The sequence below is a fragment of the Cygnus olor genome, chromosome 2 (assembly GCF_009769625.2).
Source record: "Cygnus olor isolate bCygOlo1 chromosome 2, bCygOlo1.pri.v2, whole genome shotgun sequence".
Lineage (NCBI taxonomy): Eukaryota > Metazoa > Chordata > Aves > Anseriformes > Anatidae > Cygnus > Cygnus olor.
In genome coordinates this window covers 156,807,470-156,833,545 of record NC_049170.1, presented here as the reverse complement: position 1 = coordinate 156,833,545, position 26,076 = coordinate 156,807,470, and the positions used below count along the sequence as shown (strand labels likewise).

General features: G+C 41.7%; 1 protein-coding gene across 12 annotated transcripts in view; it reads left to right on the top strand.

The window, feature by feature from the left end:
- Positions 1 to 26,076, top strand: part of PTK2 (protein tyrosine kinase 2) — a 203,894-nt gene that overhangs the window by 67,040 nt on the left and 110,778 nt on the right. For all 12 annotated transcript variants that reach the window (XM_040547367.1, XM_040547366.1, XM_040547365.1 and 9 more), the window contains one exon: positions 19,005 to 19,231. In XM_040547367.1, coding sequence (XP_040403301.1) covers positions 19,037 to 19,231 — 195 coding nt within the window. In that variant the 5' untranslated portion in view covers positions 19,005 to 19,036. Of the gene's footprint in view, positions 1 to 19,004; positions 19,232 to 26,076 lie in introns of those variants that run through there.

Sequence of the window (26,076 nt, the reverse complement as noted above, 5' to 3'; positions counted from 1 at the left end):
GGTGGGTAGTGGCCTGCAGTCATGCTAAATCTATATTTCTAGGCAGGAAGATGGGAAGGAGCCAGATATATTCCTGGAGCTTCTCAGCTGGCTTCTGAAGGTAAGGGGCAATAGGGCCTGTGCTTAGGCCTTGTGCAGCTCAGCAATGATCTGTAGGCCTTGCTGTTCCCAGGAGAGATACTAGTTGGAATCCTGTTCCTGAAACCCAAATGTTTTCACCTCAAAGGAGTTTTTGTCTCGGCTGTGACATGATGGTTGGCCGAGATAAACTGAGCAGGGACACGTCAGACCAGAGCAGCCTTCCAGTTCGGGACCAGCGGCCCGTTCACGGACCAGGCCTGTGCTGCTGGTCGGCTTGGCAGGTTTGTGTCCACTCGGGTGTTTGATTGCAGTGGGACAGAATTACACGGGCAGAATAAAAAGGTTGGCTCAAAAGGACTCTGAAATGGAAGTGTGCAACTGCTGCAGCTCTGCACCTATCCATCACAGCCCTTTCTCAGAGGTAAAGGCACCCCTGAGATGGCAGCAGCCTATGTGCCCATACCTCAGTCAGCAAAGCTGACCATACAGCATTGGGGTGTGCTGCTTTTGTGTCTGGATGGCAAGGAAACGATGACTTGCCTCCCCACTTTACACCCTGCCCTTTTCAGCTGCACAGGGCTGGGGTGGGGCAGGCGGCAGTGCTGTGTCAGCTGGACGTGTTCCTGTTCAAGAAGTTAACGGTAGGTTTTGGCAAAAGGTAGGCTTCCCTTACGTGTTCCTGAATCCATGCTTGTTTAATACAAAAGGATTTTTTACATCAGTGGTAACGGGAGGATCTAATGCCTGGAGTTTATCTTACGCTAAGGTAGGAGAACATCAAGGCACCGTTCCTGTTCTGCCCTTGAAGTGAAGGATTTGCACATTTGTACTTTGGCTGCTGAGTTTCTTCAGCCACGTTGCTTATTTGCATATGTAAATGGTACAAGGCATAATCGGTACTCGGGAGGGAAAATGTTCATTATTTATGCTTTCAGTCATTTTGGGAATTCAGTAGGTTCTGGTTTTATCAGGTATTAAACAAATTCTTTCTGGTTTTAGATGCACTTAACTAATTTTTAGTAAAACAAAACCATGTGGCCTGTGTTGGCCGTTAATGTTGGATGTGATGCTTGAGAAGTACCAGGTTACATTTAAACAATTCTTAGTATCTGGTGTCAATTGAAGGAGCAGTAAGGACTCAAGTTTTTTATTCCTTTTATCTGTCACATCTTGCTTCTTTTCAAAACTGTGATGTTCATAAAGTTTAAGTATGCCATGCCTTAATAATGGAAACCAACAGATCACAGTAGGAACAGCAGCAGTTGCTGTGAGTGTTGCTACCTAACAGTTTCTGTGGAAAAACTCTCTTTCAGATAGTTTTCTGAACTCAGAGTTCTTACTATTCCTGCTGAAATTACTCAGGTTTATACTCTGGAATCCCTCTGCTCTTATCATTGTGGGTTTCCAAAAATACCAGGTAGTGGCTATTCCTCTGTCTGGGCTGTTCTGCAAGGGAGCAGTGACTGTTATGGGTAATAAAATAAGATTGACCTGAATTCTTGGTTTGGAGAAAGGTGGTACCTAAACATACAGCAGCATGCTGCTTGTGGGGGAGAGCAGGCCAGAGTCTGTAGAGATCCTAGTGTTGTGCTCCTTCCGCCAAGGAATTAATATTACACCTTACTAGCAAACTCTTCCACAAGAGAGGAAAGGGAGGCAGAGTGTATCTGTAGTGCTTGTGTAAATACCATGCATCTCATTAGGATGTTTTATCTGGTAGTTTTAATACTCATTTCTTTGTTTTGCTTTAGTTTTTAGCTTTAGTTGCTAAAAATTACCAATTGGAAAGTAGCAATAGATTTGAGAAATCTTGTAGGGCTGTGCAAAGCAACTAAGAAAAATGGCATAGGTATCAGCTAAGTACATTTTGCAAGGCATTAGTTATATATCTGAAATTGAACAGAGCAGGTTCCTTAAAGAAGAGTGAGGGAAGCGGAAAAAAATGGTAGTGAAGCACTTCTAAAATGCTGTCACTGGACACTGGCATTGTTTAGGTAATGAATGGCACGTACTGGCAGCTGTGCCAGTGAGGATCTCAGCTGTACCTCTTCCTTCTCAAGCCATACATACAGCTACCTGACGTGTGGTACTTAGCTCATTTTTAGTGTAAATAAAGAAATACTGAAGTAGAGAATTGTTTTTGCTTTGTCTTCAATTAATAAATTATGAGTAGTTCAGAAAAACAATGTTTTGATCACCACCAGCCCAGTGTGAGATTCTTTCAAATCTGGTGGCTGCTTACTGAGCTGATTGAAGTGAACTTGAGGAGTTTCCATTAATTCAAGTGTGTGACTTTTTATCTAGTGCTTATCCAGCACAGAAAAATAATGCTGGATGCTGATTTCTGCTTAATCTAGGTTTATCCCCACTTCGTTATTTTATGTGAAAATCACAGTTGAGCAAAAGTAAAAAGGTGGGAGGGTCTGGGTTTAAGAATCTCAGAAATTAGTAAAATTCAATGAAAAACGGGGAAAAACCTTCACAGGGTGAACCTCAGTGTCTGTTCTGGAACTGCATCTCCACACAAATGAGTAAGCTACCTAATTGAAACTGGTTATGTTATAAGAGAAGATAATTCTTGGATATGAAGTTATGAATACAGAAGACGGTTATCATTTTGAGGTATCCAGAAAGGAATTTAAGGATGCTTGCATTCAGTATCCGGTTACTTACTATAGTTATCTGCTCAGTTGTGGCTTGTGCATCTTCAGGAGAAGGAGAAATGGCCAGCTCAGAAGCTTGTACTTGTATCTCTTCTGGTTTTCTTTGATATTAAGCAATTCAGAGAAGTTTCGTATGAGTGCACTGTTTGGGGATGTAAGAAAAAAGAAAGAAAAAGCAGTGGGCAGACTAGAGGTAGGATGCTAAACCTCAACTTAAAATGGCTTTACTTGTATGTTAAGTATACTTGCCCTTAGTTATGTTTGTGGATCAATAGAAAGTGTTGATATACTATAATGATTTAATTTAATGTATTTTTTTAAAGAATCAGTCATCACTGATGCCTGAGGCCAGTCGGTACTTTCCTGTGCAGTGATAGGAACCTACCAAGAAGTTGGGTACACAGTCATTATTTTGAATAACACATCTGGAAGCACAGAAGCATTCCCTTGGGCTGTTGGGGATGATGTCTGGACCTAGGAGGTGACAGATACCATGAACTTCACTTGGGTTTCTCAGTCTGTGGTATATGTGATGCTTCAGCCCTGGAACAGATCGTGGAAAGGAGGAATTTGTTAACAGCTTTTTTGTAACTTACTACCAAAAAAATTCTTGGAGAGCATCTTTTCCTTCTTTTTGTTAGACTTTCCCCACTCTTCGTCTCCAGTCTACAAGCCAAAGATATTGTAGATCCTACTTGATATTAGTCTAGTATAACACTAATACCACTCCAGCTCTGATGGCAATAAAATGCAGTTGTGTTCTCTTCCTCCAATGGGAAAAACAATTCTCGGAGCAGACCGTAAATGCGGTGCAGGCTGTTACCCTCCTGTTCCTCGCAAGGACAGTCAGCCCGCTGGAATGCCATAAAGTTGCTCGTAAAATGTGTCCTTTGTGACTGTGCAGTTTTCTACCAGTTTGCAGGGCTAAGGCCAGGCTCTCTCAGGTGCTGAACATTTCTTCCCTCCTTATCAGTATGCACACACCTACTCCAGCTCAACACCCGGCCATAAATACCCACTTGAGTCTGCTCCTGGAAATGCCTGGGGGCGCCCATTGCTTTGCAAAATTAAAGCCAAACTGGAGAAGGGCTGGATACCAGACACTTCAGGTTGTTGATTTCTGTTAAAGTCTTTCTTCTTGAACATTGGTTGCCCGGTGTAACTTGGCACTGGGTTTTTCTATGGACTATAATTATTTCTGGCATTTTTTACTGCTACTTTGCGTCTTTTCCTTTTTCCCCTTGCTCCCTTTTGGCCACGGAGATGCTGTTTGTACTATCACTGTGAACTGGTTTGTAGCGTGTAAGAGGAGAATATATAAATGTTATAATAAATTGATTTATAAGTTCACCTCTTTCTGTGAAAACATACTCTTCTTAGGAGCATTTCCAAAGCAATTTGTCATCTCTTTAATCCAAATTTTACATTAAATCACAAGAACAAGGAACTTAAACCTCTCCCGGAAGAAGTCCTTCAAAAATTGACAAACCTTTTCCAAAATATTTTTTTTTTTTTTTGTAAATACAGCTGCTGCTTAGGCCTGATAAAGGGACATGAAACAGCAAGGTAAATGTGCAAGCTAAAGATATGGAGCATGTTCTTACTTTTAAATCAAATTTACAGAACAAATCCAGTTCTAACAGTATGCCTTTCATCTGGAAAATGAAGAACAAGGTTGTTTTTTGTTTGTTTGTTTTTCCTGGACACTTACCCTGGTTTATAAAAGCAATAAGTCTAGTTAATTCAAATAATTCCTTGATATCGAGTATATTGTGGGTGATGGAAAATGAAACAATTGAAAGCAGGGCATGCTAGTGAACAGTTGTTTGACTGCAGTGTTTTTGAAGTTCTCTGTTCTCAAATACTGTTAAAGTAACTTAATTGGTAAAATGGCTGTGTTAAAAGCAAATAACCTAGTTCACAGAAGCATTAAGGTTGGAAAAGACCTCTGAGATCATCTGTTCCAGCCGTCTCCTACCACCAACATCATAAACGTGAAGAGAAACTGAATCTGTCCCAAGTTGTTGCTCAGTTTTGGTATAAGCCGTCTTCGTCTCTGAAATCCTTGAGCTTTGAGGTTCATTTGCTGAATTAAAGAAAAAATAATTTCTCAACAAACAGTGAGCACAGGCCTGGGGGATTGTTGGCGAGGAAAGTGCCACAGCTTGACTTGGCCGCGAGACCTTAAATCCCGTGAGGAACTCCTGAAACGCAGCTCCCTGACGTCCCGCAGGTACATGGTAGGGGATGGCTGGAATAAATGAGAGGTGGGGAAGGGCCGTGGGCCCATTTCTGTAGTGAAGAAACATGCAGCTAGCTGTTCCTGAAGGGTTTTTCTCCCACAAACACCCTTTTTGTGCCTATCTTGTTGCAGAGAAGTGTGGCCGGGAAGCAGCCTGCAGCTGAGGCTCTTGTAAGGAAATAGGTTTTTCACAAGAAATGGAAGAGGGAAGCGTTCAGTCTCATTTACGAACTGACATCTGAAATGAGGAATTGCTGTTTTGCACTAATGAATCAGAATTTGCTCCTCATTCTTCGCACTTTTTGTAGTCTTGCGGTAGGTGAAAGATTGTGGCTGGGGGATGCTTCTTGAGGGTCTGCCCTTTTTTAGCTGGAAGGACAGCGAAGCACAAAGTCTCGTTATGTTTCCTGCTCTGGACTCTGCTTTACACGAGCAAAATGTGCTTCTATCCATTCCTTAAAGCAGATAAAACCCGTTTTCTACTGGAGTGTGGAGATAATCTGCAATGTATTTCTTTGGAGTAAATCTTCCTAACTCTTACTGTCTCTGATTCTATATTTATGTAGAAGGAGCATAGGCTCTGCGGCTACCAAAACCTTAGTTTGCTGCTTTTCACCCCATTTTGGTGTTCCTCGTTCCTCTGAGCAGCATCGTGTGTGACATTTTAAATGGGTTTTTCTCCTTGACTGGCTGTTACCTATGAAACCCCGTTTGCTCCAGGAAATATTCTGCAGCTGTTGAAGACGTAGTGCTTTGAGTCGGATTCAAACAAATGCTGAGCGTCTTTAAACCATACTTTGACTTTTACGAACTACTTGGAAATAATTAGAGATTAGGTGTGCTCCTGCTGCCATTGACTGTGCCAGGCATATTTCAAACGCTTGCTTGTTTTATGTCATGTGTTCAAATGATCTCTGCCCCCAAAATTTACTTTTAAAAGGTACCATAGCGCTCCTACAATGTTCTTAAGTCACAATCCCTTGCTGAAGATCTGTAGCTAGTGCTCTGGTAGTTAACTCTCAGATGTTTTGTTGATTTTGGTGCAAATTACAGGTGCTTATCCGTGTCTGCTTTCTATCAGATGCAAACAAACCTTGTCTGCCCTGTTACCCAGGAACCCCATCCACTTTTGCCCCATATCCAAATTCCTGGAGTTAATTTCTTTGATAAGAATGTGTCAGAAGATAAAACTTCAGTGCCAGAACTGCGGTGCAGTGTTAGTAAAGGCTCCGCTCCTGAGCAAGGGGAAATTGTTGTTTTGGGTAAACTGGATAGTCAGACTTGTTTGTTCCTTTCGGGCTGTGCCCTCAAGGACTTCAGCTCATGCAGTGTCTAATCTGAACCCGAAGTCAGGAGATGCCTCAGTTTTTAAGAGTTAACGTTTCTAGAGATAGGGTGTTCTGATGCACTTTTGGGAACATATTTGGTATTTCACAACTATACTTTCCATACCTTGTTATACTTCCTTTGTGTACATTTTATGACACCATCAAAGTTGCATGTTACAAAGCAGAGCATCCTATTAATTTTTTTAGAAGACATTTGTGTCTCAGAAGAACACTGGATACTGATGTAGCCATAATTGTCCAGTTTACAAATGTTTCAAACCCTAAAATTACAAGATAAATTGCTTCCCTTGCTCCACTCTCAGGAAATATAAGAATAATCTTATTAATAAGAAGAACAATCTTAATAATTACTATCATTATGTCTGAATATTTAGTGTATTATATACAGTCCTTTAACATATGTTACAGAAACAAAACCTTTTAACTTTATCAAAGCCGTAATTGTAAGAAGTTTATTATTCGTCGTTGAGATGGAACATGAAAGTCCTTTGCAGTTTCTGTTCCTTTTTGTTCAGTATGAAGGGTTGGCAGGAGAGACGACGTAGGTGACCTAAGGAACCATCCATCCTTACTGGTAAGGAGATGCACACGGGAGCTTCCCAGATCAGCAGGACCCCCTCATGGCGAGGTAGGTCAGGCATTGGAAGGTGGGCATTATTTCAGCCAGGAGGCCAAACACTGTACAAGTTCGGTCAGTCTGCCTCGAGTGCGTTACTTGTTTCACCCAGCAGCTCCTCTCTGTTCTGTCTTCTTTTTCATCCTCCTTCTGTCTGCTGGGATGGGATGCTCCCTGGATATTTTTCTGTGCCAATACACCTGTCTTAAAGATTCTTGGTCTCTTTCTCAAACCTGCCAGCTTAGTTGGCCATGTGCATCTGGGTACCAGCTAATAGTTGGTAAATAGCTTTAAAGGAGGAGGAGAAAAAAATAAGGTTGAACACAATATTCGCATTTTTAATATTCATATTTTAACCAAATATTTCTGCCTTCTTTAACCATTGCAATGGAAGAGCTCTCCTTCTCTGCCCAGCTCTGCCTTCCCTCCTCCCTTTTCCTCCCTCTCTTGCCCAGGTGAGTAAATGGGCTCCCCAGCATCAGTACCAGTAAATGCAATTTAATAGTTTAGTGTCAGAGGCTCAGAGCTGTCAGATGTGGACTGCAAATGATCCGTGCAGCTGGACTGGAAAAAAAGCAATTTCACAAAAACCCAGCCCTCAGTTTTCTCCCCCTTCTGTGCGTGCAGAGGATGTTTTCTATACCTTGCTTAGTTATTTTCCTCCCACCCCAGCCAGGTGTAGTCCAAGAAGAGCAATGAGCCGACATAGCTTGCAGCTGCCAAGAACGGGAAGCCTCCTCCTCTTCCCTACTACTGGCCATGTGCTTTTGCTGTTTACTTTGTGCTGGCTCCAGAGCTTCTTAGAGCTCTTTTTGAGCCACTTCGCCGCACTTAGATAGAAAAAAAAAAAACACACACAACCCAAAACCAGAAAGAAGAAGCCCGGACAGATTTCTTCTGTCTTAATAACTAAAAGCAGCTCAAAAAGCGTTTAAGCAGCAACAGGAGGCCACGGAAGGGAAGCAAGGGTTGCCTTGTCAGGCAGTGTGGATGAGGAAATGCTTGGCAGGGAGGAAGGGGGGGTAGCAGGCTCTGCAGCTTTGGCAGCAGCAGGGACAAATTGGTTATATTAAATTGGCTCAGCAGCCTGTGGTGACAACTTGCTTTCCTTTGAAAAATGAGCTCAAACTTCCGTACAAATATACATATATATACTTCAGAAATAATTATATATCAATTCTGTTGTCTGCAGCATCCTTTAGAGGTAGATTTGAGAAACAAGACTTGAATTCCTTTAGTGGTACTTGAACATCAGACTATACATGAGAATTTCAATTGTGCTTGCAAAAGTTTGACATTTAAAAAAAAAACACACAAAACACCTGAAAGTATTGAATAAGTCACGGGGCATCTTTGATTGATTTTTTTTTTCATACTACTTCGGGTCCTTGTAAGGATGAGAATATACTTTGCATGTTATCTGGCAAGTAGATGTGCTTTTTTCTCAGATTTTTGGATTTTTCTGAATTGTTCAATGCAAGAAAAATGTCTACTTTGACTTCATTTAATTTTCTGACTTCCAGTCAAAGCCTTTTCTAAGCCTGGAAATAATCATCCTTCACTAGCAACAAATGACATGATAAATGTGGTCTATGAAATGTCAGGCACGGGAAGGCTTGCAAATCTGGTATATTTGTATTTTCAGCTGAACTTTAAGGAAGAACCAGGGATCACGCTTCAGCTTCAGTGGTAGAAGCAAAAGGTGAAGCTTTTATGGACATTAAGAATGTTAAAAAGTGCATCACGTCAGTGGTCCATCTTGCTCACTGTTCTCTTTGACAGCATCTCTCATCTGTGAATGTTTGAGGGTACCACATGAGGGTGGCTGTTACCTGCAGTCTCTTCTCCTTCTGGTTCTTCAGCATCCACTGTTGTTGCATGAGTGACTTCAGAGGGGTCTTGTAGTATCTGTTTAGGCACCCATTCTCCCTGAATTTGCCCCAAAGCTTTATGAATTTGCTGAGACAGTCTGCCTGTGTTCTCCTTCTCATGCTAAGAAAAGGTCTTCTGTCAGAAACTAATAAATTAGTTTAATCAAGTATCAACTAGTTCTCTTGTTAGGGGACTTCGGGTTCGGTTTATCCATCATCTCACAGATTTTGCAAATACTGGTCAAGTTCCCCTGCTCCCCCATCTCCTCTCCTCACACCTTGAAAGGTCCCAGCCTTTTTAATTCCCCTCACACAGCTGCTGCTCTGTTCCTAATCACTCGGTTACCCTTTTTTTTAGGACTTCGCGGATATTTGTCAGATCTGGTGGAAATCTCATTGGCTTTTCTACTCTGTTGCACCCTGAAGTTAAAATAGAATAAACTTCATCTGTGGTTCTCTGCTGGCAAGGGGCTGTACGATGCTAAAGATAGTAGTCACTCACCTCCAGCCTTTGGTGAGCACTGGCAGAAGTTATGCCAAGTTATGAATATCCTGAAGACCCAATTCCAGGCTAAAATTAATCATGCAATGAAATACAGTATCCTTTGGTTGGAATACCTAATATTTTACTCCTTTGTGGCGTCTTCTGTAAAGCTAGCTTGGAAATAGGGCTTGGAGTGATGGGTCCCGTTCCTCCAACCTGCAGAGAAAAAATGAATCCTCTCTACAGTGAAGGGTGTCACAACTGAACAAGTTCTCATTTGGTGCAGAAATGTAGGTAGTTTCAGACATACTAAAGCACTCGTGAAGGTTTTTGTTTTCCTGTGTTCTCCATAGCTACAGCAAATGACTTTTATAAGAAGTTTAAACACGTTAAGAGCACGGATCGCAAATATGTAAAAACTCCCTGCTTCCTGAAGCTCGGGAAGTAATGCTTTCATTACTGGACCCTCTTGTAACAGGGTCTGTTTTCAGGCCAAGTGCTACTCAGCATTTTTAAAATTCCAGGTTTTTAAGTAGCCCCTGATGTTAATGTGCCTGCCTGCTTTAATAAGGACTGAAGGAAGATTGGGTTGTTTGTTCTGAGTAATGCAGGCTTGTGGAGGTGTCGTCTCTGTGTAACATCAATTTATTACCACCTGGTGTTTCCGCAAATTGTCAGTGTGGGATGCAAATTGCACTGTTCATTTGTATGTTATAGTGGGGAATTGATTTATTGTTTCCAAGGAAATATAAAGTAGAATAAAAACGCACGATAAAGTAAGCTTCATCGTACGAGTCTTTTAATTGCCTGCCTATGATCAGATGTATTATAAAGTGGTGCAACAAATTCTGGTGGAGGTAGGGAAACCTGCTAAGTAAGCAGTCATTTCTTCAGGTTTGCCTTAGTTCCTGGCTTGTCCTAGGCCATGAAGATCTCACACCGACTATCTGTCACCCGTGTCCTTCAACAGCCTGGCGTGATGAGGGACAAGGCACAGTAGTGGCTTTGGACATAAGTGAGTGTTGATAGCTCTGTCATTACATCTGTGCTCCTTAGAGCTGCCAAACAATGTGTGAAGACTGGATTTTACAATGATTTTTTTCCCCAAAATTTGCAGCAACCAAACTACCTGATGTTTCTGACCCTTCCAAGTTCCACCCTGACCATGATCAAATATTCTTGAGGTGTTCCCATGTGATTTCATCCATTTTAAAGTGACAAAAAGGATGAAGCTGAATTGCCACAAAATCATCTCTGCTGTAGAGGATTGAACCCTCGTTTTTATTTTGCAGACCAGTGTTTCGTGAGTATTACGTTTCTCTTTCAGAGGCTTTGTTAGAGGAATTTTTATCAGGCATCGTGCCTCTGACTTAATTGTTAGATGAGATGCCAAACTTGAGAAACTACCGTACCTGTTCTTTGACTAATTAACCTAATTCTGCTTATTCTTCTGTCTTTGGGTGCAGTAGATGGAGACTTTAGGAGAAAAGGACCATTAGCTAAAGAATGGTGTGGCTTAGGTCCTCAAGAACAACATGAGGAGCCAAGAGCTCTGATTCCTAAAGGGATTCAAGGGAGCTCACAATTTACCCAGCTCTTCAGGATCTTATGTGAGGATATAAGGAGACGCACGGTACATGCCCAGTTCCAACAGCAACAGCTCTGCAAATAACTGATACTTCTTGTGTGTGTGGAGATGCACAGAAGTATCATCTCAACAAGCTGTAATTAGAAGGATTTTTATGGTTGGCCTACATTAAACAGCCATTCAGTCACTTGAATGAGAATCACTTTGTGCCTGGTCCGTACATTTCTCTGTATGTAACAGAGGCTGTAATTACTGGCTTTGGAAAACACTTGAGCCGGAATAGGCTTAAGTAAAACTTTTTACAGGTCATTGATTTTTGGAACAGGCCGTTGCCATACAGTGCGACAACGTGACCATTGTCATGCTCTGTTCCCCTTCAGTACTTACAGTGCCTGTTATCTGATGTGCCCTTCTGGTTTCCATGAAAAATGGAGATAACGTGGGGGCAGTTAATGCTGTATTAAAATGGATCCAAAATTAAAAGCCTGTGCAGCTGAATGTTGTGACATGCGGGTCTGGGATGGCATCATTCAGTAACCTAAAACTAGGAAGGGAAGGTTTTGAGTCAAATGGCAGCAAAAGCCAAATATTTTAATCTGTGATACTGCATAGCTGGAATACCTTAATACTTCCCTGAACTGCCTCTGGTTCAGGCATGTCTCGTTCCTAATCTCCTGGAAACATGCTCTCATTATCACCAATTCTAATTTATTCTTTGCGTTTGATTTTCTAGAAAGACAGTAAACACTCACTACTCACTGCTCCTATTTACTTACTCTGCAGCTGTTTAGAAGAACTTGTGCTACGTAGGGCATCCATTGAGCAATACTCAGTAAGTAGTATTAAAGATTGTCATATTGCTTACTTCACCGTCTTGTTTTGATCGGTAGGCCTGCTGCCAGTTTTTTTGAGAACAATTTTTACTGGTCACTTCTGTGGTGCCTTTTAAGAAAACTTCGTTATCATTTTGTATACCTTGCTAGAGAGATTTGTAAGGTCATTAATTGAAGATGTAAAGGAAGATTAGTTTTTACTCGGATTTCAGCGGTACCAAGGGACCTCAGTGCGTGTTCAGAGTGCTGTTGAAAACTGTAGCAAATATCTGGCTGGATACCTTGTGCTAATTAAAGACACTGGTTTTCTTGTATTCCCAACACAAACGATGTTTCCTCATTATCAAATGTTTCATATTAAAACTAGGAATTGGTGCCAACTCCAAAGGGAGTTGCTGAGTGGTGCAGATTATGCAAGCACATTGCAATGAAATTGGGTTAAACTGAGTCTGAAGGTATGTCAGGACTCATCCCAGGGGAGCCTTAGGACGAGTGCCATACTGGATATTGCAAGACAAAAGGATTGCAAGACATCTTACTGGATTTGAATTACTGTTTGACAGTACAAACAGTTCAGCTGGTTTTGAATGCTCTTTAAAACTTTTCTCTACCTTTTTATCCCAAGGTACAGACAAATGCTTCTTTAGCACTTTGCAAAGGTGATTTACAGGTTCTTATGAATCTTGAGTACAAGTTTCACCAGTAGCAGCTATACATGGAATACGCCCTTGTTTCAATTAATTTAGGGCATATTTATACTTAACAATTGATTTTTGCTGAGATACGCTTGCCTTGTGTTGCAGCCTACAGGATGTCATATTGCTTTGTTTCATATGAATCTTTTAGTTTGCATTCTCTCTGAATTCCTTCTTCATGCTCCCCTGAACACTTAATCTCCTAAAACACTGATATAATTGAAACAGATTTTTGTACGTTTGCACCTTGCGTTGCTAAACTTCTTTTGACTTTGGTCTCTGTCTTTCCTTGTTGGCTTTTCAGTGTATTTCTCAAACACATAATTGTGTTTGAAGAAGAACTATAAATTTCTGCTTTGAACTGAACTGAGACCTGGAGTTAGTAAGTGCTTGGGCAATGTTCTACAGGAAAGAAAACGGTCAGGAATTGTCAGTCACAGGCCACTCTCCCATTTCATATCGATAGAGTGAAATATTCAGTGGGTCAATTTAGACTAAAATAGATATAAGAACTCATTATTTAAATGGCTTTAATGCGGCTGGCCAGGCTGCTTTATACTTTGACCTGGGGGCCTCAATAAGTGCTTCTGACTGCAATTAATGTACTTTAAAATAAATATATGTATGAGGGAGGGAGTGGTGACCGGGAAAGGGACCAGAGAGGAGGCAGCAAGGGAAACGTGTGCCTTCTTGGCTGTGTAGGTGCAGGCAGCCTTAGCAAGAAGGGTGGATGTAGCCAAAAGGTGCCGAAGCTGGAGCAAAGGATCACTGCTTTTTTTCCTTTTGAACATCAACAGTAGCTGAAAGAAAAACAAGAGAAGTAAGCTTGGTAGGAAACAGTGAGTTTCCAATGTGACTTTTGGAAATAGCTGAAATTATTGACTTTCTGAAGGCAAAAGTGAACGTAATGGGAAGAAATGCCCTTTTTGCTGTCTTTCTCTGTTTATCCCCGGTTTGAAATCAGAAAACTCTTAATGGCTTTTTCAAAGTTTCATCCTTAAATCTGTAGCAAGATTTTAAGTTAACATGAGATAACTTTAAAAAGAAAAAAGAGAGAGAAGAAGAACCTTGTGCTTGCACCCCTGGAGTGCTTGCTGCTGCTTTCCTGCAGCACGTGCATGTTCTGGGGGTTCACTTTTGATGTCTCAGCTTTTCCCACCTCTCCATTTTGTTCTGTTAAATACACTAGGACAGTTTTCTTAGGAAGAGTAGTGTGGTCCTGGTAAGATTGGGAGTCATCCAATTTATGCTCACGAGCAAGCATTGGGCCGAAACCTCAGAAACCACCACCACCACCAAAAAAAGTATCAGGACATGGCATATCAAGTGTCAGCAGCGTGCAAAACTTAACAGACTCCTAAAAATACAACCTTTGTAATGGGGAAAATATTTACAGTTCTGCCTAACATCCTTACTTTCTGTGAGGTTGAGATAGACAAGGTAATATTTGCAAGGTGAGCTCCAGCAGGATTTAATGCAAGCTGTGAAAATGGATTGAGCAGTACATTTGTGAGATGTTTACTGTCTGATGTGAGGCACATTATGGATAATTTAGTATTTTAGAGTGTGGAAGGAATTCTTAATGTAGTCTTCACCGAATAGCAAAACCGAGCCCCCCTCCGAGCAGGGGCAGGTGCCGGGGCTGTGCTCAGCCGTGCTTCCAGCATCTCCAGGGCTGGAAGCTCCCCGGCCGCTCTGGGAAACCCAAACCAGTGCTCACCCCCCCGGATAACACAAAATCTTTCTATTACATTTAAATGGGACCTCCTGTTCAGTATTTTGCGCCAAAAAGGGCTTTGTGTCAGTCCGATAATGCAGCGTTGCTCATTGAGGGTGCAAGTAACCTGAAGGGTTTTAACAAGTCTCAACTACTTTAGTATTAAAGTACTTACTTTTAAATATTTTTAAAAGTATTTCAAGACTTGTAGAATTTCCACACCAGGACCAATGAAAAAATTAACTCTGGATTTATTTGTAGTGGGAGGTTTCTTCTGGGCCCAGTTAGTTTCGGAGGCCTGAAGTGAGGTGTGCCAAGTTATTTTTGACAAAGCATGACAAGAAATTTTCATAGATGTGGCTGCCTTCAGGCTGGAGGTGGGGATCAGAACATGGAGATCGAGCAACGTTATGAAACTTGAGGGCACTTCCAAAGGACAACGTGAAGCCACGGTGTGAATAATTATGGCTTGGTTCGTTGTCACGCAAACTTGCTGACACCACGCTGATGGCGATCCGCCAACACCGGCATGAGGAACTTTTTTATTTTATTTTATTATTTTCAGTAAATTGTCAAACGGCTGATAGAGAAGACGTTATTGGCATTGAAAAGATTGCCCCGATGGGACTACGCTAACTTTTCTGTCAGTGTGCTAATCACATTTTAATTAATTGATTTAAACATTTGTTATGACCTCTTTTTTTTTTTTTTTGACGGTCTCATCAGTGGAAGTGACTTAGTTTCTGAGTACTCAGAGCTGGTAGTGAAATGTGACTTTGAACTTTGCTTGTTTGTACTACTGAAAGTCATAATATTGACTTTGCTCCCGCTGCAGTCATCAGACGTGGGGCTGTGCAGTGCTGGTGAGATGTCAGCAGGAATTAGGCTGAGCAGCAAATGACTTGCAAACAGAAATTCAGAAGTAATTCAATTAGTTACCTCATAATTCTGGGGGTTTTGACAAAATGATTTTGATTATTCTTTCCTAACGTAGCTGATACGTGAGTAATGACAACAGCTGCCATTCAAAACTGAATGGTATTAAAAACAAAGCACAAAAAAGGTCAACAGTGCTTTCTTGCTGCAAAGTACTGTTGTTTTTTGGGGAAAAAAAAGGCTTTATCTTCTAACCTCACGTAACAATCTCCCATTTATTTCCCTGTATGTCAGGTACTCTGCCAGACGATAGCAGGCTGACAGGATGATAATGTTCTGGGGAGCGACTGCAGCATCTTAGCAGAGCCACCAAGTATCAGCAGGCCAGGACTGGTTTGCTCCACTCCTCTCTCCAGGCTTGCAATAATTTGTCTTTATGGTACCGAGGAACAGCGGAGTGTTTTGTAACGTGTGAGCACCAGGAGGTCAGTAGTGTTTAGTTTGCGACACACAGAGCGAGAGCTGGCACGACTTTGCATACAAACAAGTTTGACCAGCCTTGATTTTAGACCACTGGGCTTGCCCCTGCTCTTTTATCACCACGATATCCAATAAAACCCAGCACAATTAAGTCTCCGTGTGTACTGTAGCTTGTTTCTGCTCCGTAATAGTGTCCTGCTTGGCTATTTAATACCAGGAGAACTGAAGCTGTTCTTTTTAAACTGAGGTCTGTAATGGCAGGATTACAAACCAATCTGGTTTGAATTCAGAAGAGCACAAGGAGGCATCCTGGTCTTGCAATCCTACTTTTCTTTGTATCTTAAATAACCAAGCAGATCTTGTAAAATAGTAGTTTAATTATCCTTACATGACGAGCAGCTATGTTTTACAGAATTTTGGCCAGGGGCAAAGTTTTACAGTCACATTATAAACTCAGACCCAGGGACAGGGCTTAATGGAAATACTAATAGGTTCATAACCAGAGACAGGGCATGTGTTTCTGTAACTTCAGAGCTACCAAAGTTACTGCTCTTCTGCTGCCTCGTAAAGTAAGCATTGGGATTTTTAAAAGAAGTTATAAAGAACCCAAAGATGATGAAATTTTTGAGGAAAAGTGCTTGTCTGCTTTTGAGAAGGAGGTTGGTTTACCTTTCAGTGCTTCTATCCTGTGAAACATTGTGAAAATTGACAATACTTTGTACCTGCTGTGGTCGGTCCCATGTTGGATTCCAGATTTTCCCCTCACTGTGATGAATGTGAAGGAATTCCTTCTGTCATTGTGTTCTCCCCACCCATTGAAATTATGCTGCCTAAGAGCACTTCTGTATATAGGAACCGATGTCTTTCACTTCTCTGTTTGCTGCTCCCAAGGGACATATATTGTCCCATAGGTTGTCCATAATACAGCTGTGGTTAGACACTTTTAAAATGCTTGTTTATGCTTTTTCCTATAGCTTTTTCCCTGCTCTTTTTCTGCCAAATAAAACCCGATACATACGTCCCTTAAGTTGATGATACTATATTAAAACAGGTGCTCTTTTAGTTCCTCTTTACTAAAAAAAATTATATTGCTTTGGTTTGCAGAGTAATTTTCTATCATTTGTGTGTGTAAGCTTGAGATAACAGCATTTTTCCTAGTGACTTTGAGCTAGGGTAGGTTGTTTTAAAGGAGGCAGAACTTCATGGAAGAGGGTTAAAAGTGGCCCAAGTTTGAGCAGAAAAATAAAATTCTTAGTAGAAAACTTTAATTCTTAGTAGTTACACTATTGAGAGCCATTAGGACTTTGTCCAAGGGAGTTGTCCCCATGCAGCTCCCCAGCCTGCAGTCATCTGGAGTTTTATGAGGCTGTTTTACGATTACAGGAGAGGCTGAGGCTGTTTTACAGGAGCTGAGGCCATTTTGCCATTACAGGAGAGGAGCCTTGCAGGTCAGAGCGTGGAGGGTGACGTTGCGTTACGTCGTGTTGGTCGCAGTCAGCCACAGAGAAGATTTTTATACCCGCTTCAACTTTCAAGTCAAGGTTTTTATGGAAACAGCATGCCAGCTCCTTCAGTGTGGAGAACCCACGAGTAACCTCGCCGAGGTTCTCCCAGCGTTTTGGGATCTTTATCTGTTGGGGTAGGGCGGACAGGTTTTAAAATGGGCATGGGGTTGGCTTAGTGCATTTGTATTGATTGCTAGAAAAGAGAGCAATAAAGCACAGCTCAGAAGCTCTAACAGCTTCTTGAATTTTCAGGCACTGCGGCAACAGAGGGTTACGAAAGCAGAGCTGGCAGCAGGCAGGTATGGGAAGTCCCTCAGGGGTCAGGCAATGGGGAATATTTGGGAGAAGTCTTGTTGGCCTGCTCTTAAATCCCCTGAGGGCAGGACTGCGGAGGGCTTTTGTCTGCCCCAGTGCTGCCAATTCCAAGTTCTTACAGCTCTGTTGGACGAACCCAATTCAACCATTTGTTGTAAAGTTACACTGCGCAGATGGGCTGTTTGTTTCCCCTTTATCTTCTACTGTGGCTAGGAATTTGGACACTTAACTTTGTTGTTAGACTTCAAGCCCTGTTTTAGCCTCTAGCAAACGGTGTTATCTACAGTCTCGAGATTTCGAGCCTTGATAAGGGCTGGTGCTGAATTCCTGTTAGCAGAACCCTGGCCGTGGGTGAAGATTTGGGGGGAACTGACGCAAGGGACATGGTGTCCCCTCCTGCCCCTACCCACCCACTTCTGCTGCTCTTGCTCTGTGCTCATCTGTGACGAGCTAATTCAAGATGCTGTGGTATAAAACTAAAAATGGCTACCCTAAAAGCTGAGCTGTAGCCTTCTGCCTTGCAGAGAAGCAAGCTAAGGTTCAGATATTCAACCACAGTACAGCTTAAAACACCTTAATTCACGTCTTCTGCCCCTTTCCCAGCTCAGCTTTACTACCAGAAAGGTGTTCATCCTAGTATGCCCAAAAGATCAAGTTTATTTTTAACAACTCATCTCCAGATTTTGAAAATTGCTTGCCCACTGTCTGCTTGCTGCGAGGGGCAGGTATATATATATAATTACCAGAGAAGCTGTGGCTGCCCCCATCCCTGGAGGTGTTCAAGGCCAGGCTGGATGGGGCTTTGGGCAACCTGGTCTGGTGGGAGGTGTCCCTACCCGTGACACAGGGTTGGAATTAGATCTTTAAGGTCCCTTCTAACCCAAACCATTCTGATTCTATAGAAATCTTGATGTGCTTGTCCGAGCCCTGTCAGCTTGGAGCAGAGCCCCGCAGGTCTTTGCTCTCGCCATCCATCAGGCTGGGATGATTCTTGAGGCTACGTCAGGCGAGGAAGGATGTATTGTTTTCTCTTTTTCCCTCTTGTTCTGTATTGATTTCTCAGATACCATCTGCTCATGGTTGATTAATTTGCAGCAGTAGCCAAGAGGCAATCTTTTTCTTCTTTGGGATGTGGACTTGTACTGTAGTCCTTTTGCCACCAGACGTGGAAATCATTTGGAAACTAGTGGATAACAAAACTAGCCCCTAGTCTTAAACTGGAGAAGCTGTGTCAGTGTGCAGCTTCTTCATGCAGAGCCTTCAGTTTGGTGACTCGGGTGTCGGGGTTTCCTGATGCTGATCTTTGGGCTGTTGTAAGGTCAAACTCGAGAGACCTTTGGGATGGGAACTCTTGTTAAAACTGGAAGGCAGTATTTGGTTTTGAATGCTTTTGGGGGAGGGCTGGGTTAAGACAGTGAGAAACTGAAGGAAGAAGTGAAGCCAAAGATGCCACTTGTGTTAACTGTATTGTTCGAATTAGACTCACTTCCTCGCTGGGACTTGCCATTTCTGTGGTAGTATTTCTTTTATATTTGTATTTGCATAACTGTTTTAGTAGGGGACTCCGAAAGAGCGATTAAATGTCCCTTAAAAATGAGTCTTGTAGGATTTGCAGTAAATATTTTGTCTGAATCAGTGTAAGATTTAGGCGTAACTAAAGTTAATTTGCTTTCTGTTTTCCTTTCCTAGAATATGACAGATACCTAGCATCTAGCAAAACCATGGCGGCAGCTTACCTCGATCCAAACTTGAATCATACACCAAGTTCAAGTGCAAAGACACACCTCAGTACTGGGATGGAGCGTTCCCCGGGGGCCATGGAGCGAGTCTTAAAGGTTTTTCACTACTTCGAAAATAGCAGTGAGCCGACAACGTGGGCCAGTATTATCCGGCATGGAGATGCTACTGATGTCCGAGTAAGTCTGGTTTTAGCATTCTCATGTCATCTTCAGGTTAAATGTTTACTTCATGGTCAAAAGGTAGAAGTCCAGAAACAGAGAAACACGGAAGTTTCACAGTTATTTTAAAATAATCTTTACCTGTTGTATGTTGTGAGTAATTTCAGAGAAGGCTTTAAGTAGTACTAATTTTCCTTTATAAAAATAAAAAATAAAAAAATCTGATATATGATTTTGTATTACCTTAAAGAAATACAAGAACTCTTCCCATTTTTGCAGAACAGAAACTTGAAATTTAGAGAACTGGTTATCAGTCTAGATACCACTACTGATTTATGTCAATTGACTTTTACTACTTTATACTCCCCCAAATCCTGTATGATGATGGGAGGAAATGTAGGAGAAAAGAGGCGTTAAATGACTCTCTTCATATTCTTTTTTTAAAAGTTCAACGTTTTTACATGGTTACTGTGTTCAAATGTAAGACATGTGCACGGTTTTTGTTTTCTTTGTGTTTTTTATTTTTTAATCCCTGTTTGGAAAGTCTTTCCTCCCAGCATGGGGAAACTGAGCTGAAGTTTTTGCATCAGAGCCCTTTGTCCCACCAGTACATACATCCCTTTGTCCTCCCTCCCCTCCTCACCCTGGCAATCACCTGCTGCTTTTATTTGTACAGCATAGTCCTTCAGTTAACTTACACAAAATACAAGGTTGGGATTGTTTGAAGGATAGCTTTAAGTATCTGTAATCTTTGAGATATGTGGAAGTGCACATATGCATGAAAATAGCATTTGTTCAGAAGAGGGAAGTTAAGCAGCTCTGTGTGGAAAGTACAGGTCAATAATCCTACGCGGAGACTTTTACTTACCATTTTCTACACTTACAATTAGGGTCTTGTGGTACTGAAACGAAGCTCACTTTAACGTGTCAGATGTTTTTAAAATTTCATGATCTGCTTGGTTTTAGTTATTGTCCAAGAACAGTCTTGCCTGGTGGTCCGTGGTGTATGGGTTTGGTTTTTTTCTGTGATGTTCTTGCTGTAGAAGCAGTTTTCCACCTGCTCATTCCTCCCATCCATCACTTGTATCCTCTGTACAGTACTTCATATTCCACTTCAGAGACACAATTCCGATCTGCTGAAGGGAAAGGACTGCCAGCGTTCAGGAGATATGTTGTCTCCTTCTGCCCACTATTGAGTTTCTTTTGTGTAAGAGAAAAGTTAAGAAAAAAGACAAAATGAATGTTCTCTCTTCCTTTCTTACTACTTCCCAGCGTCATTATTTATGAAAAGACCTAAGAGCATTCCTAAGTGGAGTGAGTCTTGTGACAGTGATTGTAGACCTGTGAAATTCAAGGATTTTCACTGGTGATCATCAGAGAATCCGCCTAATGGCAATTTAATAAGCTCACATCTGTGTTTAGGGATAACCTGGTGACCATACAAATTAGACATACAACAGTGGGAATCATTGTCATCAGCGACAGACCCTTATTTTACATTAAAGAGTTTTTTTTGTGTGCCATTTGAAACATCTTTACACCCTGACTTAGGTAGATTGGTTTGAATACACATCCAGTATGATTGATTAATTTCTTAAAGTGTATTAATGGGTACAAGGGAGGAAAACTCTCGTTTTTTTAACCTTATTTGCAAGTCTCTACTGTGAATGTAAGTCTAGGGTTCTTTATACAGTACTTGAAATGCAGGTTATCTTTCCAAAGGAGAATGTAGAAACTTGCAAAACAAAAGCAGAGATTACATCTCTGGTTTCTTCGACTCAGAAATACCTGTGGTTATGGGCTTTTAGGCTCCAAAACTTACACTCACTAAGAAATTCAGTGCCAAGTTCAATTTGCAGAGCTACATATCCTTATTTTAAGCACAAACATGTCATATTATTTTTATAAAACTGGTTTAAAAGAACAGACAAGTACCAGTAACCTGAGGCTTGCCTTAATTTTTAGTTTCCATATATACACATTTCTTTGGATGTTCATTTCTAAAAGTAACATTATTTTTGTGGTGTTCTCCTTTTCTAAGAAAGAAGAATATACTTTGGGCAGGTGAAGGGATTGCTTTTACTCTTTTAACAAATATGAAGGCTTTTTTGTTTTGACAGACTGGGACAGTGACTGTGGAAACGTGCAGGTACTCTGTAGTAATGACCTGGCACTGATGTATTACCACGTTACACTTATTTTAGAAACAGTAAACCGTTGTTGGAGTACAAGCCTACATTCCATTGAAATGACCTCTGTCCAGCCAAGCTGACTAATTTAAGATGAAAATAGTCTTTAAGGTTTTTGTGCATTAGTTTTTTTCCTTCTCTTATGGAGATCGACTGCAAGAGAGCTTCTGTTTCTTCTGAATTACGAACTGGGAAGGAGACTGGTGCTGGCTTTGGTATTTGGCTTGTTTCTGATGAACTCTTGAAAGTATTCAGTGGTGAATATCCTTGAGACAGCTCTGCAATTAAAAGGGGAGGGGGGAAAAAGGTTTTTTGGTTTGTTTCTTTAAGAATTCTCCCTGGTTAGTGTGGCTAGTGGGATGATAGCCGAGGAACCTTCCCAGTATTCAAAGGAAGTTAAACTTGGGCTGAAATCTCCAGAAAAGGTATTTCTGCTGGTAAAGCGGAGGTCTTTGTGGAGTGTTCTAACACCAAGGGAAAGTGAGTGTTGAAGTTTCTTTCCTGATTTCTGGTGCTTCTCTAACCTAACATCTTCTGTTTCAAACCAAGTCAAATGTCAATGGAAAGGGTGTGCTTGGTGGTTAAAAAAGTGAGGAAAAATCCTCTTCCCTTAAAAAAAAAAAAGAAAAGATCTTTTTGATTTTTTCAAGAGCAGAGTAGAAGCAGTGCTTTAGCTGTATACATTATACACAAATCCTTGGCCGTGAAATCCTGGCCGTGAACCTCTGTTTGTTCTGGATGGGTTTAGTCCCTCCAAGACAGCTGTTTGCGCTGAAGGATGAGTCTGTATGCTCCAATGGATTGAAGGGCAGCTTTTCAATTCTTGGAAATGCTTTCTTGGATTTCAAAGAACTGGCCTGCTCTCTTTATTCCTTTTTTTTTTTCCCCTTGGTTTTACACTCGAGACATGCTTCATTTCCAAAACAAAAAGTGTTTTTTATGAACGTGCAACCATTGCTCTCCTACTGCCAATGTGTATATTTGCAATGCAGGGAAAGAAAGGTTGTTTATCTTGCCTATTTGTGTTAGGATGTGTTGTCTACGTGCATATTCTCAACAATGGATTTGCAGGGCATGCTCTGTCCTGTTCGCAGCCTCGGGTGGGCATGCGAGTGGGTGGCTGTTGCCGAAACGGAATTTCGATGGGCTCAACGCACCCTGAATGCAAGCAGTGCTGCCACAGCTTGATCAGCAGTCACAAGTAAATCGCCTTTCTCTTACCAGGTGCGGTTGAAGCAAAGGTGTAACTACCCTGTTTGATGGAGAAATGAAGGCACTGTTGACATTTAGCAGCTTGGGGGGTTGGAGGGTGGATTTTTGTTAAACAAGCCATTGGAAAGGCCATGTGAGCTGATCTAAATACAAAGATTTTTGGTCATGTGCAGTTCTGCTTCATGATCTGCATTCCCACCCCAAAGTTGGCATCCATTATATCTTCTTTTCAATTTCTAGCCCTCAAAGGTTCCTTCAAAGAACTCTTGATTCTTGAGTAGTAGTTGTGAGAAGTAAAAGTTGCATTATTTGTGTAGAAACAACAACCAGACATCTCAAACTAGGTAAACTAGGTTATTGCCAAACTTGCATCACACCTGGATTGTTACACAGGTTTGTTTTCTTGCAATTTTGTAGGATTAGCCAACTAAAAGATACTCTAGATAGAATTAATATTAAAACTTTGGCAGTCAGCTCTGTCCTTACTTCCAGAGTTAGAGAGGAGCATGGTTAGAAGTCTTTGACAAAGATACAACATCCATGGTTCTTTTAACTTGTTCATCATTAAGATGACTTTTCCTCTCTTTTCTAAGCAGCATCTCTCAAGATACTGGCTTCTTTAATGTTGACATTTTGAAAACTCATAAAGCTGAAGAAAAAAGGAACAACATCATTGACTAAGGATAAGGACATATCTAACCTGATGGACTCAAAGTTAGAAGTCAAGGGGCATCCTTTGGCTTTGTCCCATGCTATATCAGAGGAAAAAGCCCACAGCAAATTCATCAGCTTCCCTACCCACCTACAGAATCGTATCTTCTTCAGGTAGAAAGCATGGGTGCAACGTTGGAAGAACTCTGATCACAACCAGGTCCCGGATCTTCCCTTTTTAGAAGGGCTAAATCACATTCAGCCAAGACATCATTAAAGCAGCTAAATAAACTGCATTACTGTGTTAGTATGTGCTTCTTCCTTTTTCCCATTTATTTTGCCTATTCAGTCCGCACCCTGTTTTTACCCTCCCAAGCCATTTGCAATTTCATTGTCTTACTCTGTCCTACAGTGTCTGTGTTGTCTGGTGGGTCTTGCAGTGTTCTCTTCCGTCCACATTTGTCTGCATTAAGTCCGTGGATTTTTGCTGGCATTTCTGTACTATGGATTGTTGCTGTGTTTCATCCAGCACTATAGGAGACCTGAGTGTTTTGTCAGTTCATGGTGGTGGAATGGGAAGAGTCCCTGTCGCAAAGGTCTGTGGCTCAACTGATATCCTAGTTAGGCATACATTTCTCCTGGCAGCAGTGCCAGCTTCCTTCCCATTGCTTTCTTAAGCTTCCACCTTAGCTGCGCTAGCACAGGTGTTTGTGACCTTTTGGCAAGCTCAGTCCAAGTCCAAGTGGATCATTCTTTCGGTGGTGTTTCTAACCCAGATCAGCTCTGCAGTCCTGTTAGCTGCATCATCCTGCAGACAGACCCAGCTGAGAAGGCTGTAGGACGAAAGGAAATGCCTGTTGGTGCTGGCACTGCTCGGGTCTGCAGAGTTACTGCACCACCAGGGAACAGGCTGTTAAAGCTTTTTGTGAGCATCCTTCATCATCCACTGCAGCATTCCTGGTCTCCAACCATACATCGAGAAGGATATTACCTCTCTGGAGGGAATTAGAGGCATATCCGTCAAGCTTCAGTCCATGAGACTTGCTTCTAGCCAGGGTTCCACCCCTTCCGTCTTCCTCTCTGTCCTTCAAGCCTTTTCCCCCTTTTATAACCCACCTTATTTTGACCTGATATCTGGACAAAATATAGTGGATACTGTGCTTAGTCTGGAGCAGAGCTGGTCTGTGTGATACTGATCCCGATGGACTACCAGGGTGCTGCTGCCAGGTAGCCAGAAATTGAACATGTGGCTTCCCAGCGGCTGGATGGGCCGGATACATTCCACCTAAACCAAGCAGGTATCTTGGAGGGTTATAGGGGATTTGGCATGCTGCAGGGCTGTTCTGATCTAACCTAATCTATCTACTGCTGCCTGTAAAGGAGATTGCTAATGTGATACACGTAGATTTTATCTGGTAGGTTTCTCTTTTAAAATAGGTTCGTATGATAATGTGGTACGGGCCTAGCAGGTCGGCCACACTAAAAGTCCTTTCATATTCAGTGGAAAGAGCCTGTGAACACCAGCAGGACTGAAAACCATGCCAGTTGAGGATTTTTTGATTGGTAGAAGTCTGCTGCATGCAGCAAGGGCTACACATCTGAATCTAGTTGCCATATATATACAGTAATACATGTGCTTAGAGCCACAGGAACCTTCTGACATAGTAGAATTGGACTGGAGCGAGTGCACTACTTCCTAACATCAATTACATCTGTGGAGAAATAAACAAAATCCCTCCTGATGTAGCAAAGGAGCTAGAAAATGAGTACCATTTACCATTTTCTCTTCTTCTTCTCTGCTGTACACCTACCTGCATTGCACCAGATGACAAGACAGAGTTGTATTTTTAATTGCTATGAACTTTGCTTCTGAGAACTTGAAAAAAATATGAAGAACACAGCTACAGACCTGCAAATGGAAGCAGCATAAAAAATAAGGTATACGAGTAATAATCAAACTAATTGTAACAGACAAAACCACCTTTGGTCTTTAGAGTGCCTGCTTTACTTGTGGATACTCTGGATGTCCTTGGATGAAAGAGACATGCAAAACAATGCTTTAAAGACAGTAGAAATAGCCCTTTGACATTTTACCTGAAATACCTGGGTATACAGATGGCCTTCAAGTCAACAGCACTTCGTGGGTTGGAATTGAACTACACAGGGCTGGATCCAAGGAACCTCCCAGATTTCACAAGTACAACTGAGGATAGGAGATGGTGAGTTCTGGATGCTAAGCTTCCAGAAAACTGAACTTGGCATCAACATTTATTTATTTACATTTATTTAGGAAGCTGTACCAGCATGCAGTAGGATCAGAAGAGTGTTAATTCAGTCAAGGGCACTGGAAAGCACGGTTCTACCAGCTCTGCGCCCAGAGGTCTCCCGTCATTTGGCACTTGGGATGAGTGATCTGTGTTTTGTGGGACGTGTTTGTGGGATCAGTGCAAGAGAGAGAGAGAAAAAAAAAAGCAACGTGACAATGTTTAAAAACAGGGATGTGGGCTTTGCTGTTCAAATGTTGGACAAGCATCATCAGAGGGGGTGATGCTTGGTCAAACCTTGGTGTTGCGAAGGCATTCTGGAGTTTTATAGAAATTTTAAAAGTAACTTGCAGCAGAGCTTTGTCATTTACTTTTGTTCAGCTCTTCATTTAAGCTCCCCATATAAATCGCTCATCAGAAATGATAATACTTGATATATAAATAGCATTTGACATATTTCGAGAGCCTCACAAACATTAACACTGTGTCCCTGTGTAGGAGGTGCTGCCTAAAGACTTTTTCTAGTGCAGGAGACTTTCTCCTTCCT